General features: G+C 38.9%; 1 protein-coding gene across 3 annotated transcripts in view; it reads left to right on the plus strand.

Annotated features, from left to right (window-relative positions):
- LOC150078548 (uncharacterized) overlaps positions 1-18425 on the plus strand; it is a 732675-nt gene that overhangs the window by 250069 nt on the left and 464181 nt on the right. For all 3 annotated transcript variants that reach the window (XM_090384778.1, XM_090384777.1, XM_090384779.1), the window contains exon 9: positions 5020-5118. In XM_090384778.1, coding sequence (XP_090240904.1) covers positions 5020-5118 — 99 coding nt within the window. The remainder of the gene's footprint in view (positions 1-5019; positions 5119-18425) is intronic.

The raw sequence follows: 18425 nt of genomic DNA on the forward strand, positions 1-18425 counted from the left end.
AAGGCCCATTATTGCCATTCAAAAAACATCCTATGCAAGCTATTGCCAATTGGTTAATAAGCATACTTTCCCCTGTCATTCCTGATGAGTAGATTTCTCAAGAACACCCAGAATCTGTTTTTGATAAAATCGAAGGCATCAGTGTAGATCTAGGTGACTTACTTGTGTCGTTTTTGTCTTGGTGCATAATGGCCTTTGTAATTAATGTGCCAAAAAAAACTCTAAACAGGCTTGTTGTTCAGTGTAGACTCCATGTTCATATGATGTCTACAGTGACCCCTGCCAGAAGCAAAACCCAAACTGGCTAACAGAATTTACTTGGTTACAGACTAAATGCTGCCATTTATCAACTGATGTCCCAACCAGTTCATACATATTTCAAGCTCAAAGGCAAGTACTACTGAGAAACTGCTGGCTTCTGCATGGGTAACCCATTGGAGCAGCTTGAGACCAAAGTGATTAAAACTGCAACTAACAGATCCCCAGTCGATCTTACATGTAGATAACATCCTAGTAGTCTGGCCCTATGGCCTGGAATTCCTCATTACCTTTCATCAACAACTCAACCAGCATCACCCCAAAATTTCTTTCAAAACTGAAACACACACACAGACAGAGAGAGCATTAAAATTGAGATAATACAAATTAATTAAGAATTAATTGTAGCAATTTGTTTTTCTCTCCTTTAGTATAGCCCAATATGGTCTGATGATGGGCTCCAGCAAGTTTCCTGAAACGTTAACTAATTGTATAGTATGTTTAGTCAATAAGGCTAAATAAACTAATTTTAAAAACCCCATGTATAAGAGTGGTTATTCCTGCCATTACTTTACTGATTATTATAGACTATAAAGTATTTACGGGCAAAGGCCTCGTGCTACAAGGTAGAATTATTAATATGTAGGTTAGTGTAAATGCATCATCTTAACATAGATATCTACCAAAGTAGTTAAATTAATTAATTAAATTGACATTGTTTTGGTTATATCTCATATTATAACTGCCTTCACAACGAGTTGCCATGGCATTGTACTACCTCGAATAAATAACACTTTGCCAGTGGAGAAGACTATTGTTATTTATTTTCAGCGGATACCACCAACCAGACGGCACCGTTTCAAAGCTTGTTGGCTCCTCTTCGGTGGGTGGGCAGGTACTCTGGTGTTGCAATAGTGACAACCCAGTTATGAAGTATAACTTCACAATATGAGAGATGCCTGATGGTGCGTAGCGATCAAATACTTTATAGTCTATATCACTACACACCATCAGGCATCTCTCATATTGTGAAGTTATACATCATAACTGGGTTGTCACTATTGATTATTATATTAACCAGTAAATTATTAAAAGGTAAGGCGGGCACCTCCACAGCCAGGTGGGAAGGAGCAGCAGTACATAGCACACGCTTCTTGATTAGACTGGGGTTCGAGCCCGTCACCACCAAATACGGAGAATGCGGAAAGGTCAGGGAATGACCACCGCATATCCCGGAGCAATATGGCCTTAGTTGCTAATGCTCCTAAAAACCAAATAACAAACAAACAACATTAAAAGGTAAGAGATTACCTCAATCTTTTTCGTGGAATGCTTCCAATCAATTCTCTCCCGTGTGTGACGAATAAAATAAGATGAAAAAAGTGAAAAAATGAATTCCCTCACTCATAGAAATACGACCAAATCCGATGCGCAACGGAATCGAAAGCCGAGAACCCCAACCCGACCCCGAAACACATCAAACCACCGCAGCAAGACCATGAGTGCGAGAAGACATTGTGTCATAATAAATAGTTAAAACTGGTTCCGATAATAAATAATTAAAATCACAATTAAAAACTTTTTAAAATTAAACGGATTAAAAGTTACGATTTGGATGAATTCTCAAATTAAACGAAATGCACAGCTGTTTCCCTTCCTCAAGCGACCACACTTTTCGGTTGATCACCATGCTCACAGGATGGGAATATCACAAAGTCTTTGTGTGACGGTGTTTTGGGGTCAGGTTGGGGCTCTCGGCTTTCGATTCCGTTGCGCATCGTATTTGGTCATATCTCTATGAGTGAGGGAATTCATTAATTCGTTTTTTCACTTTTTTCATCTTATTTTATTCGTCACGCATGAGAGAGAATTGACTGGAAGCATTCCCCGAAAAAGATTGAGGTAATCTCTTACTTTTTAATATATTAAAAAATCGTGGAACTTTTTGAGCCCTGTAGCTCTGAATTTTTTATTAACCAGTAAAGTTTTATTAACCAGTGATAGCAGGAACAGGAAATCAGTTCCATAATTCAATACAGTCGGTCCTCGTATAACACGTGTTTACATTACACGAATTCGATCATACACGATTTATAAATAGGGGAACGATATCTTATATAACACGAACCGAATTCGCTTATGCACGATTCGCCTTTGTGTTTACAAGAAATAGCAGTCGAACGCAGAATCACCCCAACCGAACGCAATACGACAGGAATGAAGAGAAGATTCTGAAAATGTATTTATGTTTTTTATATCAGTGAAGGGGAAACACATTTCACCATAATAACGTAAAAACCAACACAATTCCAGCTATCAATATAATCGCAAAGGCAGTTAGATGGAGTTTACTACCAGTTTATAACAGATTCCACTAGCAGAAACGCAACTGGAAATTGTTTTATGGTAGTAACCCCCAGAAATGTGCTTTAGTAAAATGTGAGGTGTTAATAGTGTATCTCGGCCTTTGCGGTGTTGTTTATTCAGTTGTTACATGGCACAGCTTTGTTTATGTGTATCAAGCGTGCCTCCTCGTTTTATCCCCTAAAAATTAGTAAAATACTTAAAAAGGTGTGAAAAGGAAGCATCCTGGCGAAGACACCGCAGATTCAGAGAGAGAAAAAAAAAGCAATATCGATAAACAGAGGCGGACTGGATCAAAAATTCTTACCCGGGAAAATTTATAGTGGCCTCATACTATGGTTTATGGCCAAAATCACACCGGCCTCCGGCCCACCTGGATTTCCCGGGTAAGGCTTATGGCCAGTCCGCCTCTGTCGATAGAGGAAAAAATATGAAATTGTGAAAAGCTTTGAGCAAAATGAAAGGCCATGTGATATTGCACGTGCTACAGACCGAAATGAGGCAACGCCGAGAATTAGAAAGAATGCAGAGAAAATAAAAACAACTTTCATAGCAAGAACAACACAAAGTGTAATTAAAATCCATTAGATTAAGACACAAAGAATTGGAAGAGATGGAATGGCTGTCATCTGTTTCGACAGAAAAATCAAACAAAAAACAAGTTTGCTTACGATAGAAGCAAAAGCATTACCCGATTGTTTATTGTGTTTGGTAATGTTTTGGTTCCAAATGTGTGTTCAATCTTGGGTGGTCGGCACCTAACCCCACTTTTCCCATAGGGCCTGTTGTTTGTATTGCACGATTTTGCATTGCACGAGGGTTTCTAGGAACACAACTATCGTGCTATAAGAGGACAGACTGTAGTTCAATAATTGAACAATCATTCGCCATGCATGTGTATAGGGCCAAAGCTTGCTTTTATTCCTTTGTCCTGTTTGTTGCAAGATTCTTCCATCTTTAAGCAGGTCTTTTAAATAATTTCCATCTGTTCTGATTACATCTTACGTGGATGCAGTTATTCCCAAAAAAAGTCTCAAGAGATTTCTTGACTTATTAAAATTTAGAAATATATTTTCTATATATTTTTAATATGCTATATATTATATTTATTATTTGGTTTAAATTCAAAACATTGATTTAAATTCAAAATGAGGACCAGATTCCCTACAAGAGAAAATCACAATAAGTTAGCATTTGTCCGATTCTACAAATATTAGCGGGTCTCGATCGCACAATTTTAGAGAAATTTTGTTGTCATAGCCAGCAGAATCAATGATTATATATGAATAGTATTTTTGTGTGTGTGTATTGCTATTACTAAACATTTTAAGGTTCGTATTTTATTATGGAGTTATTATTACCTGCGTCAATACAAATCTTATTTAATCGTGTCTTCAAATTAGGTGTTTTCTTTGTGGGTGATATAAATTAGAAATTAACTTTTTCAAAATTTTATACATTTTATTCATATGCACAATGAGTAGGAACAAAAAGTACAAATTTTCCTTGCTCAAACTGCTGATGTCTGTTAGGAATCACAAAGCGAATTGCTTTCCCCATTCTGAATTACTCCCTACTTAATTTTATTGTTTAACAACCCATTCCATGTGTTTCTCCCCTTATTTCTGTTTAATGCAACCTGGCTAAAATTCTTGTTACAAATTTTTTATTTATTTATTTTTTTTTTTTTTCAAAGTCTCTTTCCTCCTATTACTGCAAAAATTCTAGCATATGCCTGGGAACGCCAAAGAATCAACTGATTTAGGGTTGAGTAATGACATTTATTCATTCCTGGTGTTTTTTAAATATTGATTATCTTGTTCTATGTATTGTAAACTACTAATCATAGGAAGATAGGATATCTGGTCTTAAACAAAATAAATGTTAAGCTGCAGAATGCATCTACTGTGCTTTTATTTTTACAATTTTATTTTTAGCTTGCTGAATTAATTATAAACTGTGGAGGATTCTTTCATATATGATCATCTGTGTAGATTGAGTACAATTGCTAGGAAATTACTGAATAAATATTGATCTAGTGACTGTCATTCCCTGTGAATAAGGTTATGCACACTTAGATTTATGACTTTGATTATGCAACTTGAGGTCACACACTGAGAAAGAATAATAATTCATCTCAAATATAAATAAGAAAAAAAAATTATAATATATATTTTTGGAGAGAGGGATAAATTTGCTCTTATTTCTGTTTTGATTTATATCTTTTAAAGCTTTTCTTCTTCATAAGCTGTGAAAATTATTGTACTTTTAAAGTATTTATTTTGACAAAGTATTTTTAAGCATTAGGTATAAAGTATTAAGTATTTTAAAGTATTTATGTAACTTATTTGACATTTGTAATCACATTATTTTGTAATTGTCATTATTGTATTTCAGGAATGGGAAGATGATATTAGTATGCTAAGCCAAATAATAACTACTATGAAACAAAAGATGAAAAATTTTGAAAATCAGGGAGAAAATGCTATTCCTCAAGTAAGTTAACTTTTAACTGAATAGCCCAAAATAAATTATATTTATGCATTTTTATCTGAAAAAGTTTTGATGATTTTTTTAAATTTAATATTTTTAAATATTTTTATTTATCATACACAGTAGAAGATCATCCAAAATGCCAGGGTCTGACCAGTTTCAGATAAATGATAATTCTAGATATTGGATATTTTACCCCTACTTTGCATGTCAACCAGCAAAAATGTATTTTCCAAAGTCATCATCATTAGTCCCTGCCAAGGACAGGGCCATGCATCAGCCCTCTTCTTCATCTCCCCATATCCAGCATCCCCCCCTTTCAATTTACCCATCATAGTTTTTCTTGCAGTCTTCTTCTGGGCCTCTTTCCCTTAACATCCCTTTCCCTTTTCCTCCATCATAATCTTCATCAACCCTACACCATTCTCTTCTACATTTTTGATTATTCAATGAATCCTTAGTCCCACAGGAAGTAGCTGTAGTTGGAGACCCGATTGTCAGGAAAATGGGAAGAAATATGCAAAAAGGACAAGCTAAATAGGATTAGGGTATGTGTGACAGGGGTTAAAGTAGATGCACTGTGTGGGGATCTATCGTCTTTTAAGAGCATAAAAGGTGACATTGATAAACACGTTGGTACTAATGATATTAAGAGTAGATCATCTGAAAATTTAATTAACAAGCCCAGAGCAATGTTGAAAGAAAGTCACCAGTGAGGATTGAAATTGAAAGTGTCTGCTATCCTGCACAAACATAATACAGGCAATACATGATAAGAGCCTTGGAGAGAGTGTGCAAGGTTAATGGGGTAGAATTTTTCTCGGTATGGTCTGTGCTGGTTAATAGAAGACTGTGTTTTTACAGGAATGGAATACATTTAAATAGAGGGGCACAAGGCTATTTGCTGATGCTATCGAGGCAGTGTTAGTTGGGTTGAAAAACTGCTAGTTTGGGGGTATAGTGATCCTTGGGGCAAAGATAAAGGTAATTCTTGCACTGCTTCTATAGCAACAAGCAGCAGCCTGGAAGGCTAGGTGTTGGGCATTTCAGGACCTGCTGGGCTTTATGGAACAAGCAAATATGTGAGATGAATTAGGTGTATTAAGAGTAAAAACAGTTGTAGGTATGTGTACTTGTATGTATATTAATGCTAAGACCATAGTAAATAAATTTGAATATGAAGTGCTGATCAAATCAACAAATGCAGACATTGTGACATTGTGGAGGTATCAGAGACATGATGTCACCAGGATATAGAGGATTTGGATATGGGGAGGTACAATATATACAGACAGGAGAAGAGGAGGGGGGGGTATGCTCTTAGTAAAGAGGCACATTAAATCTAAGACATTGCATCAGGTGTACACGGGTGACCAGTGTAATGTTGTCAGTTTAGTGCAACATAATTGGGGTATGAGGTTGCTACCACATTGGTCAGGATTTTTGCAGCTCCAGTGAAAGCTAAGTTTAAATTTATATTTAGTCGTATTATTGACTAAATTGTTATACTAAATTATTTTCTATAAGTAGCTTTATAGTTCTAACCAAGCTCTGTGGTTTATTTTGAATTTATATAGCGATTTTGAAAGTTAATACTTAGTGTCCATAGATATTACGTTCACCACTTGCCACCATTGTTATACGATAGGAATACTCTAAGGATTAATGTAAAACTAGATAGCGAAATATGTAGCAGTGCATTAGAAATCTCTTAGATTAGTATAGTATTATCAATAAAATTTATTAATCTTATTAAATTTTATTCTTAATTAGACGGAATAATGACCAAGACTAGAGTAGCAAAGAAGCGTTCACAGAATAGCAAGAGTGCTGTGGCCCACAATCACAGTCCAGAACAATGTGAAATGTTTGCAAACCTGTCTAGAACAGGACATGATCTAGCCAAGGAGGATGTCTTTGTGTGTGCTAGGTGCAGAGATTGTGAAGAAATTAGGCACCAACTTAGCATTCTGATGGGTGTCTATGAGAGTTTGAGGTGTAGGATAAATGCCCTCGAAGAAATTAATATTAGAGGCCCATCAATCTCTCGGCTGCCCAGCTGAACACCAGAGCTCACTCTTGTGCATCAGGCAACATAGCGCCAATCTCCGAGGCAGAATACTCTAGTCCCACAGGAACTAGTTATTGTCAGGGAGACGAGGAATATAGTATGCAAAAACAGAGGTGGAACAGGAACAGGGTATATCTGCCAGGGGCAAAAGTTGAAGACATTATAGAGCAGGTATAATCATAGCGCAAACAGTGATATTGTTGGACATGTTGCACTAATGACCTTAAGAGTAAGAAATCTGCAGATTTACTTAACAAGTACAGGTCAATACTGAAAAAATATGCGAATTAGGGTTAAATTTGAAAGTGTCTGCAATTCTACCCAGACATGATAGGAGGGAGTATATGATGATGGCCTTATGAATCAGTTCGGCCCTGGAGAGATTGTGCAAGGCTCGCGGGATAGAATTGTTTTCAGCGTGGTCTGTGCTTGCCAACATGAGAGACTGCTTCTACAGGGATGGGATATACTTAAATAGAAAGGGTTCAAGAATATTTGCTGATGCTATTGAGGCTGTGTTAGGTGGGTCGGAAAACTGCTAGTTTGGGGAGATTCACAGACTAAAGGATTACTGGTAGCAGCAGGCAGAAGTGAAAGTGATTCTTGCACTGCTTCTATTGTAATGAACAGCAGCCTAGAGAGCAAGTTGCTGAGGATTTCAAGAGCTGCTGGGAGTCATCATGGAACAAGTAAATACATGGGCTGTGTTAGGGTAACTAAGTGTAAGCGTCACAGGGAATCGTGACTCGCACGGAAATAGCCAATGGCAATTTATGGGTGAGTCGTGATTTAATCCGTTGTGGAACCTGTGGAACGTTTTCCAAGGTCGACCTGGTGACTAATCATAGCTCACCTGGGGATTCTTTTTTTTGTGATCGATGTAAGCAGTGCACCGATCTTAAATTACAATTTGGTGCACTGATGGAACAATTTGAGTCACTGAAAAAATGGGTGCTTGCCCTTGAGAATAATGCATCTGGGAGCTCGTCAGGGACTCAAGACTCCACTCTACCAAGTGATGCACTCCCGATTCAAGCCTCAAAACAGAAAAACCAAGTGCAAACTACTCTGGTTCAAAAGCCCTTTGTTTTATTAGGAGACTCTATTGTCAGGGAAACAGGGAATATTTTTTGTAATAAGGATAGGTGGAGTGGAACCAGGGTATGTCTGCTGGAAGCAACTATTAATGATGTCACCAACAGATTGTCAGATTTTAAGGGGGGTAAAGAGAATATTATTATTCATGTGGGAACTAATTACATTAAATGTACACGATCTGAAGATTTGTTGGAAAAATACAGGACCATGCCGAGGAAATGCCGCGAGCTAGGCCACGATGTCTACGTGTCTACAATTCTGTCCAGACACGATAGGAGGGATTATATGTTAAGTCTTGTGGATTAACTCAAGACTTGAAGGACTCTGCAAGGCTTTGGGCGGGGGGGGGGGGATTTCTATCAGCTTGGCCCACACTTGTAGGTAGAAGGAATTTGTTTTGTAGAGATGGGATACACTTAAACAAAGGTGGTGCAAAAGTTTTTACCAGTATTATTGAGGATACCTTAAAGGTTCGGGGAAACTGCTAGTTGGGGGGGATGTGGGTAATACTGACACACATTTATCTGATAATATTGGTTAAAGTAACTCTTGCACATACCTCAAAAGTTCTTATCTGTTACCCTAACTGGACATATTATCTAGATGTTCTGGGGGCAGAAACGTTTCAAGTGAGCGGGTAGCTAATGCCAGGGAAGAGAGCCTAAAAAACTTCAAGGGTTGTGTTAGGGTTGTTCAATATACAAGAACAGTAAGTCTTAATTGTTTATATAGTAATGTTAGAAGTGTCGTCGATAAAATGAGCGAATACAAACTGCTGGTTAAAACAAGTAACACAGACATAATAGGGCTTACGGAAATCCTAGTGCCACCTGGAAATAGGGGATGATGAGTTTCAGTATGGCTTGTATAATGTATTTAGGAAGGATGGATGAATAGAAGGGGTGGTGGGGTAATGCTTCTTATCAGAAGCAGCCTGAGTGCGACGATGGCTTTCCTGGATTCAAATGTTTCATGTGCTAGTATAGAATCTGTATGGTGTGAGATAGCTGGAAACAAAGGTATAAGTAGGAGTAATCTACAGACCAGGTGGTTGTGAAGATTATGATGAAAGCCTTTACATGCAAGTGGAATGGGCAAGTAAGCGTCAATGTCTTATTATGGGTGATTTCAATTTGCCTCTAATTGATTGGAGTAAATGGGCAGGAAACTTGACATGGGGAACAAAATTTTTAAATCAACTAGATGACTGTTATTTGTATCAACTTGTCAGGGAAAGTATTAGAGAAAAGAATATCCTAGACCTCATCACCCATGAATCAGATGACATAACAGGGCTGACAGTAGAGGAACCAATAATGATAAAACATATAATAATGATTAATCACAGACGCCTTGATTCCGTATTTACCATTAAAAAAATACTCCTCAAGGAGAGTTCCAAGTTGGAGGAAGTGAAGTAGGAAGTGAGGTACCTGTAGTAAAAGGCAAAGGAATGGGTTATAATTTGAGAAAAGGAAATTACGATGCCTTAAGGTTCTACATGGCCTCTATTAAATGGGTAGATATCGCACAGAGAACGAATGCAATTGAACTGTGGTATGCTTTTAAAACCGTAATCACAGACACCTTGAATGCGTATTTACCATTAAAAAAATAGTCCACGAGGAGGGTTCCAAGTTGGATGAATAGTTAAGTTGCCACATTACTTGAGCAGAAAAAGGTGGCATGGAAAAGTTACAGAGCAATAAAAAGTACTGAAGCCTATAACAGCTACAAGATGATCTGTAATAGACCCACAGAAAAGATTTGACAAGCAAAGGCAGTTTAGGAGAAATCGCTAGCAAAGAGAAGGGATAAGGAATTCTTCACATATATAAATGCTAAGAGAAGGACAAACCAGATCGGACATTTACCAGATCAGAACTTAAGGGAAAGGGAATAGTACTAAATACACCAGCTGCCATTGCAGATGAACTCAACAGTTATTTTGCATCGATATTTACGGATGAAAAACCTTTTGTGGCAATGGGAAATTGTGGGAGTGAAGTTGAAAAATATGTAATTAATGATATTGAAATTTTGCAAGATTATTTATTGAAATAACTTTCGAGCCTACAGGCCAGTAAGGCTCCTGGAGTTGATGGAATATACCCTATAATCTTAAGGGAGGCGGCAAGTGAGTGCATTGAACCATTGAGGCTAATTATGCGAGCATCACTAGACTCTGGGGAGATTCCGTTGGAATGGAAAAGTGCCAGTGTATCTGCCATACATAAGTGTGGTTCTAAGAGTGAAGTGGGAATTTATTTACCTGTCAGTCTGACTTCAGTGGTAGGGAAAATCATGGAGGCAGTGATCAAGGATGAAATTCAGGATTATTTGGATAGAATTCAAATTCTCAAGGATACTCGCCATGGTTTTGTAGTAGTAGTAGTAGTAGTAGTGGCATGTGATGCAAGAAAGCAAGTGTATGAGCTTATGCAGCATCAGCCAAAAAAAAAAATCACACCATTCCCTCCAAATGCTTGTCCAGTTCCTCCTTAAATTTATTTAACCTATCTACTTCCACAACGACAGATGGAAGTTTGTTCCAGCAATTAACCACCCGCTGGCTAAAGGCAAATTTCTGCACATCTATTCTACATCTGTCTTTTCTTAATTTGAATTTATGCCCCCTTAGGGTAATCTGAACAAGTGGAAGGATCCCATCAGAATTCAGCGTGCTCAACCCATTCAAGGCCTTATACACCTCGATCAGATCACCGTGCAAGTGCCTAGTCTCCAGCCACTGCAATTAGCAGAACTTAAGCCTCTCTTGATAAGTGGATCCATTCATTCCCCTCACCAATCTTGTTGCCCTTCTTTGTACACACTCAAGCAAATCTTCATCCTTCCTAAAATGAGGCCTCCTGACCTGTACGCAGTACTCAAGGTGTGGCCTGACCATTGCCTTATAGAGAAGAACAATCACCTCCTTTTCCCTGCTAGCAAAATTCCTATATATCATTGACAAAGCCCCATGACCTGCCCTGGCAGCCTGTCTGCATTGCTCAGAAAACTTCATATCTGACTGCACAATTACTACCAGGTCTTTTTCATTATCTACCACCTTAGGTACTACACCTTAAGTGTAGTACCACTTAGTTGGTACATTTCTGTGGGGTTACTTGTACCCATATGCAGTACTTTGCATTTGTCAATGTTAAACTTCAGTTGCCACTTCTCAGCCCATCTGCCCAAATTTTCTAGATCTTGTTGCAGTAGCACACTGCCATTACTGTCATTAACAACCCTGCCAACCTTTGTATCATCTGCAAACTTCGACACTAAGTCTGATATACCTTCATCAGTATCATTAATAAATATACAAAACAACAGTGGACCCAACACCGAACCCTGTGGGACTCCACTAATAACCTTATTCCACAAAGAGCAGCACTCATTGATTACCACCCTCTGTCTTCTCCCACTCAACCATCCTTTTATCCATTGTAGCAACTTACCCTTAATACCATTCTGTTCCAATTTGTGAAGTAGTCTTCCATGCGCAACATTGTCAAAAGCTTTCCTGAAATCCAAGTATATGATATCAAAATTATTTTTTGCATCCAGTTCCTTTTTAACCACATCATAATATCCAATCAAATTTGTCAGACAAGACTCCCTTAACAAACCCATGCTCTATCTGAATTATTGCTGCAGTCTTGTCTAGATGACCTTGCAATGCATCTTTAACCGGTGACTCCATTATTTTACCCGGAACAGAAGTTAAACTAACTGGTCTGTAATTACTCGTGTCACCCTTCGGATCCCCCTTTGTGAATTGGGGATACACTTGCACATCTCAAGTCCGTGGGGACCTCCCCTGAGTAAAGAATGCTCTCATAATTATGGCCAAGGGTTTGCTTACTTCCTTTGTCACCTCCTTTAATATAACTGGATAGATCCCATCCACCCCAGGTGCCTTTCTTATGTTTAACTTCAACAATTTCTCCTCCACTTTGGTCTCAGCTATTACAAAATCATTAAGCACCCTGCTACAATTTGATAACCTTCTGGCATTTTCAAACCTTAATAATTCCTCATGTGGGAATGTAGATGCAAAATACTCATTGTTTGTTTGCTATCTGAGCAGGATCATCAACAATCGAACCATCGATATCAAGTGGACCAATCAGATTCATCCCCTTCCTTCAGTAAAGAAATCCTGACTGTTTTTCTTACCATCCTTTTCCAAAGATTTCTCGTAATCTGCTTTCGCCTGCCTAACTTCCTTTGTGACTTAATTACAGACTAGCTTATATCTGCCATAGGCTCCTGTCACCTGATAATATATGATATGAAAATTATTTTTTGCATCCAGTTCCTTTATAACCACATCATAATATCCAATCAATTTGTCAGACAAGACTTTCTCTTAACAAACCCATGCTGTGTCTGAATTATTGCTGCAGTCTTGTCTAGATAATCCTGCAATGCATCTTTAACCAGTGACTCCATTATTTTACCCGGAACAGAAGTTAAACTAACTGGTCTGTAATTACTCGTGTCACCCTTCGATCCCCCTTTGTGCATTGGGGATACACTTGTACATCTCCAGACCGTGGGGACCTCCCCTGAATCCAAGGATTCTCTCATAATTATGGCTAAGGGTTTTCTTTAATATTTCCGCCTCCTTTAATATAACTGGATAGATCCCATCCAGTTATATTAAAGTTATATTAATACTGGATAGATCCCATCCATTCCTTTTAGAGTTTATATAAGTAAAGAAATCCGTGCTGCTTTTCTTTGCATTCTTTGCCAAAGATTTCTCGTAATCTTCCTTTGCCTGCCTAACCTCCTTTGTGACTTGATTACAGACTAGTTTATATCTGCCATAGGCTTCTGTGTCGCCTGATAATTTATATGCATTTTTCTTTTCTGTCACGAGTCTCATTAGTTCATTTGACAACCATTTAGGCCTAAACCTTAAACAATATTTCTTAATAGGTATGAAACTTGTAGCTTCCACGAATAATTCCTTGAATGCTTCCCACTTATAATTTGCTGTTGGTAACATCATCAGTTGATCCCACTGTGCAGAATTTAAAAACTGTCTGAGACCACTGTAGTCACCTTTACAGAAGCAAAAACCCTTTCCTTAATCCCTGATGGTAATTATATCTTTAAGTAAATCCCACATCAGTACACTGTGATCACTGCTACCTAGTGGTTCCTTTTTCACTGCAAATTCTTAATCGAATGATCACTGCTGATAACCAGATTAAGATTGTTACCCTCTCTCAAACATGCTGCTGCAGAAAACAATCGTCCAATAAATCCAGTCTTACTAGTGTGTGAGTGACCAATCCACAAGTTCCACTCAATATCTGGGAAGTTAAAATCCCCCATTATAAGACATTCTGATTTACTAGCCCACTCTATTTCTCTTTACAATTGTTCATTGTACTCGTTCGAGTCATTAGGCTTATAACACGCTCCTACTCTTAATTTTACTTTTGCAGTGCTCATGTCACACCAAACTGACTCAACAGTGCACTGTTCATCTATATCAACTGGATGCACTTCTTTTGATTTTGTTTTTCTTAATTAACAGCATAACACCTCCTCCATTCCTATCCTGTCTATCCTTTCTGTATACATTGTACTCCCCAAATTCCAATTCTGCATTCCTAATGTCTGTGTGACACCACATCTCTGATATCCCAACAATATCTGCCTTTGATGTCTTGACCAACACTTCAAATTCATTAAATTTATTTACCATACTTCTAGCATTGGTATACATTCAAGTATACATGCACCTATTCTTATTCTGAGTTACCCTAACACATCCCACATACCCACCTTTCACGATGACTGCCATCAGTCCCTAAAACCCCAAGCATCCCTCGCTCCAGGGCACTGCTGATTCTAATAGAAGTAGTGCAAAAATCACCTTCACCTCTGCCTGCGGCTACTTTTAACCTTTGTCTGTGAATCCTCCCATGGTAGTAGTTTTCCGACCCACCTAACACTGCCTCGATAGCATCAGCAAATATTCTTGCACCCTTTCTATTTAAGTGTATCCCATCCCTGTAGAAGCAGTCTCTCCTGTTAACAAGCACAGACCACAATGAAAAAAATTCTACCCCTTGAGCCCTGCACATTCCCTCCATGGCTGAATTGATTGACAAGGCTCTCATCATGTACTCCCTCCTATCGTATCTGGGCAGAATTGCAGACACTTTCAAATTTAAACCTAACTCACGACTTTTTTGCAACATTGACCTGTACTGGTTTAGTAAATCTGCAGATCTCCTACTCTTAATGTCATTAGTGTCAATGTGTACAACAGTATCACCCTTTGTGCCCTTAAAAGATGATATATGCTTCACAACTTCATCAACTATTGCCCCTGGCAGACATACTCTGGTCCTATTCCATCTATCCTTTTTACACAATATATTCCCTGTCTCCCTGACAATAGTCACCAACAATAACTAACTCTTGTGGGACCAGGGCATTCTGCCTTGGAGATTGCCACTGTGTTGTTTTATGCCCAGCAGCGAGCTCTGCCATTGAGTTGGGCAGCTTGAGTGATTGACGGGCCCCTCATATTAATTTTTTCAAGGGCATCTACCCTACATCTCAAGCTCTCATAGATGCCCATTAGAACGCTGATTTAACGCCTAATTTCTAGACACTTTCTGCACCTGGCACACACAAAAACATCCTCCTTGGCTAGATCATGTTCTGTTCCAGAGAGTTCGGCAAACATTTCACAAGTTGCATTATTTTTTTTTAGGCTGTGATGTGTTGGAGAATCGCCCCCCTGAGTTCTCCCCAGAGTCACAGCACTCCTGCCACTTTGTGTGGTTGCTTTGCTGCTCTAGTTTGGGCCATGATATTTTAAATTAATAAGAACAGTAAATTTAATTAATTAATTAATTGTCAATACTAAACTATCTAAAACAATCCTAAATGCAGTAATGCATATTACACTATATATTTTTACATTAGAGCTACCTAGTTACCACAATAGGACATACTCATCTGACTCATATCCATCTATTCACAGGTGTTGATCCTCCTCAGTGTCCACACTGCTCGGAACATCTAACAGTCAAATATATTTTGATTGACTGTCCACATTATCAACAACATCGAACTTCAATATTTCTTTCTCTGGCTAATCTTCGAGAATCAATGACATTAAATCACATCATTGGAGAGGAGGCAAAATATTAATGAATTTCACTGTTTTTTGAAACAAATTGGAATGTATGATCGAATATGAATAGTTTGAGCTGAAATGAAATTGAGCTGGCTTCATATTAATTATATTTTAATATTTCTATGAATAGGTGCACTATAGCCACATCAGATTGTGCACCATTAAACACCCATAACGCATGCACGCGCGTGCGCACACACACACACACACACACACACACACAGAGAATACAAACAGCAATGCACAGACACACCACAATTGACACCTTGTTAAGTTAACATTTGAAAGTATACTGCACCATTAAACAGTTCTATCTTCTTCTTTAATGCTGCCGAATGGCGTTTGCGACTTCGTTTTGATATTGTTCTCTGTCTAGCGCTGCGTGTAGAATTTGTGCTGTTGTCATGTGAAGCCAGGTGTTGATGTTATCTAGCCATGCCATTTTCAGTCTGCCTGGGCGTTTCTTGCCTTTGATCTTTCCCTCCAGGATGAGTGGTAGTAGGTGATATTTTTGTTGGTTCCTAGCGATGTGACCTAGGTATTTGCATTTCCTGCTGATGATGGTTTTGAGCAGGTCCCGTTCCGTGTGCATGTCCTGCAGGACCTGTGCGTTGGTTATCTTGGCTGTCCACGGAATTTTCAGCATTCTTCGGTAGAGCCACATTTCGAAGGCCTGGAGCTTTTTTGTAGTGGCTGATGTTAGAGTCCAGGTTTCTGCACCGTAGAGCAGTATTGGCAGATGTAGCATTTCAATGTGCATAATTTGAGCATGATGTTCAAGCTTCTGTCGGTGAGGAGGGTTCTCCATTTGGTGAATGCCTGCCTGGCTTGTTCAATTCTGCTTTTGATTTCGGCCTCATGGTTCAGCTGGTCATCAATGAGTACTCCGAGATACTTGAAGCGGTGTATTTGCTCTAATTTTTCGTTGTTTAGTTTGATCGTGATATTGCTTGCAGTCCTGCTGACCTTCATCACCTTTGTTTTCTTTTTGTTGATTCGTAGCCCCCATGCTTGGCTTTCTATGTCCACTTCGTTCAGGATGGTCTGTAAATCTTGTTCTGAATCCGCTATTAGTGCTGTGTCATCGGCATATCTTAAGTTATTGATGTAGTGTCCGTTAACTTTTATGCCGATGTTCTTGTCAGCCAGTGTTTGGTCGAAGATCATTTCCGAATAGATGTTAAAAAGAATGGGAGATAATGGACAGCCTTGCCGGACGCCTTTTTTTTTATTGGAATTGGGTCTGTTAGGTCGTTGTCATAGCGAAGCCGGGCTATTTGATTCCAGTAGAGAGTTGTAATAAAGTTGATATCATTGTTTTCAAGCCCAAGTTTTCTCAGTCGGTCAATTAGGCGGTCGTGGTCTACTGAATCGAAGACTTTCTCGTAGTCAATAAAACACATATACACGTCTTTTTGATGTTCACACCTTTGTAGCAATATTTGTAAACAGAAAATTGCTTCTCTGGTGCCTAGTCCCCTGCAGAATCCGAACTGTGTGTTTCCTAGTGTACTTTCGCACTTACATCTTATCCTTTGCTGAATCACCTTGAGGAAGACTTTTAGCACCTGGCTCATTAGACTGATCAGCCTGAAGTCTTCGCATTTCTGGCTGGTAGCCTTTTTTGGTAGGGCCACAAAGATGGATTGGAGCCATTCGGATGGAATGTCGTTGTTGTTTTGATTGAACCATTTCGTTAGTTGTTGGATGTTGCTGTAGTCTAGTTGTTTCAGCAATTCCACATGAATCTGATCAGGTCCACAGGCCTTGCCTGGCTTTGTTATTCGGATGGCATGTTCCACTTCAGATGTTAATATGTGGAGATTGTCTTCCTGTGTTTGTTGTTGCGTTTCTGCCGGTTTTCTGTTGGTGCCGAACAGATTGTATATATAGCTCTTCCAGGTGTCGAGTTTGGCTTGTTTGCTTAGTATAGGTTGATTGTTGTCCGTATATAAACTTGGGATAGGAGCCGGTTTGTAGATGTTTCCAGCTTCTTTAAGCTTCTTGTGCAGGTTATAATTGTCATTTTTCTTGATTAGGTCTTCGATTTCTGCACACTGATCTTCCATCCATTTTTCCTTCGCCTTCCGGATTTCCTGTTTGATCTTTTGTTGTATTTCTTTGTACTTTTCCCGGTTGTTGTTGCTTTTGAATATTCTCCATTCATCCATTAGGTCTAGTATGTGCTGGGTCATATACCGTTGTTTCTTTTTCGACGCCTGATGTCCTAGCAGGGTTTCTGCTGTTTCATTGATGCACTGTTTGAGTGAACGCCCGAATGCTTGCACGTCTGTTGTTACTGCTTCGATCGATCGGATTGTAGTGTTGAGATGAAGCTGTACGTGTCGCCTGTTGGCGGTGTTCTTCAGTTTCTCCAGGTCGATTCTTTTTGTTGTGCTTGTGCGTTTGACTGCTCGTAATTTAAGATGTAGTGTTGCTATTACTGGGTTATGGTCTGATTATATGTCAGCTCCGGGGTAAGTTTTTGCCTTGAGGACACTTGACTTATATCTGATGTTGATTAAGATGTAGTCAATTTGGTTCCTGACGATATTGTTGTCAGAGTCTTGTGGTGAGGTCCAGGTGTATAGTCGACGAGGTGGTAGTTTGAACCAAGTGTTGGCAATGCTAAATTTTTCTTCTTGGCAGAACTGGACGAGTCTGTCGCCTCGTTCATTCCGTGTCCCCAAGCCATGTTCTCCGACTATATTTTGTAGCTTTCCTTGACCGATTTTGGCATTAAAGTCACCGAGGATGACCGTCATGTCGTGCTTCTTCAGCGACTTTAAAGTGTTGCTTAGCTTGTCGTAGAACAATTCAATTTCTTGATCGTCTTTGTCCACTGTTGGTGCGTAGACCTGGAGCACATTCAGGTTGATCTTGTTGCCTGCTAGCTGTAGTAGTGCGATTCGTTCCGATATTGGGGTGAAACTGGTGACTTTGTTGGCCAGTTGTTTGTGG

This window comes from Mastigoproctus giganteus, chromosome 11, assembly GCF_048544385.1.
Source record: "Mastigoproctus giganteus isolate SK-2022 chromosome 11, ASM4854438v1, whole genome shotgun sequence".
NCBI classification, from domain to species: Eukaryota; Metazoa; Arthropoda; class Arachnida; order Uropygi; family Thelyphonidae; genus Mastigoproctus; species Mastigoproctus giganteus.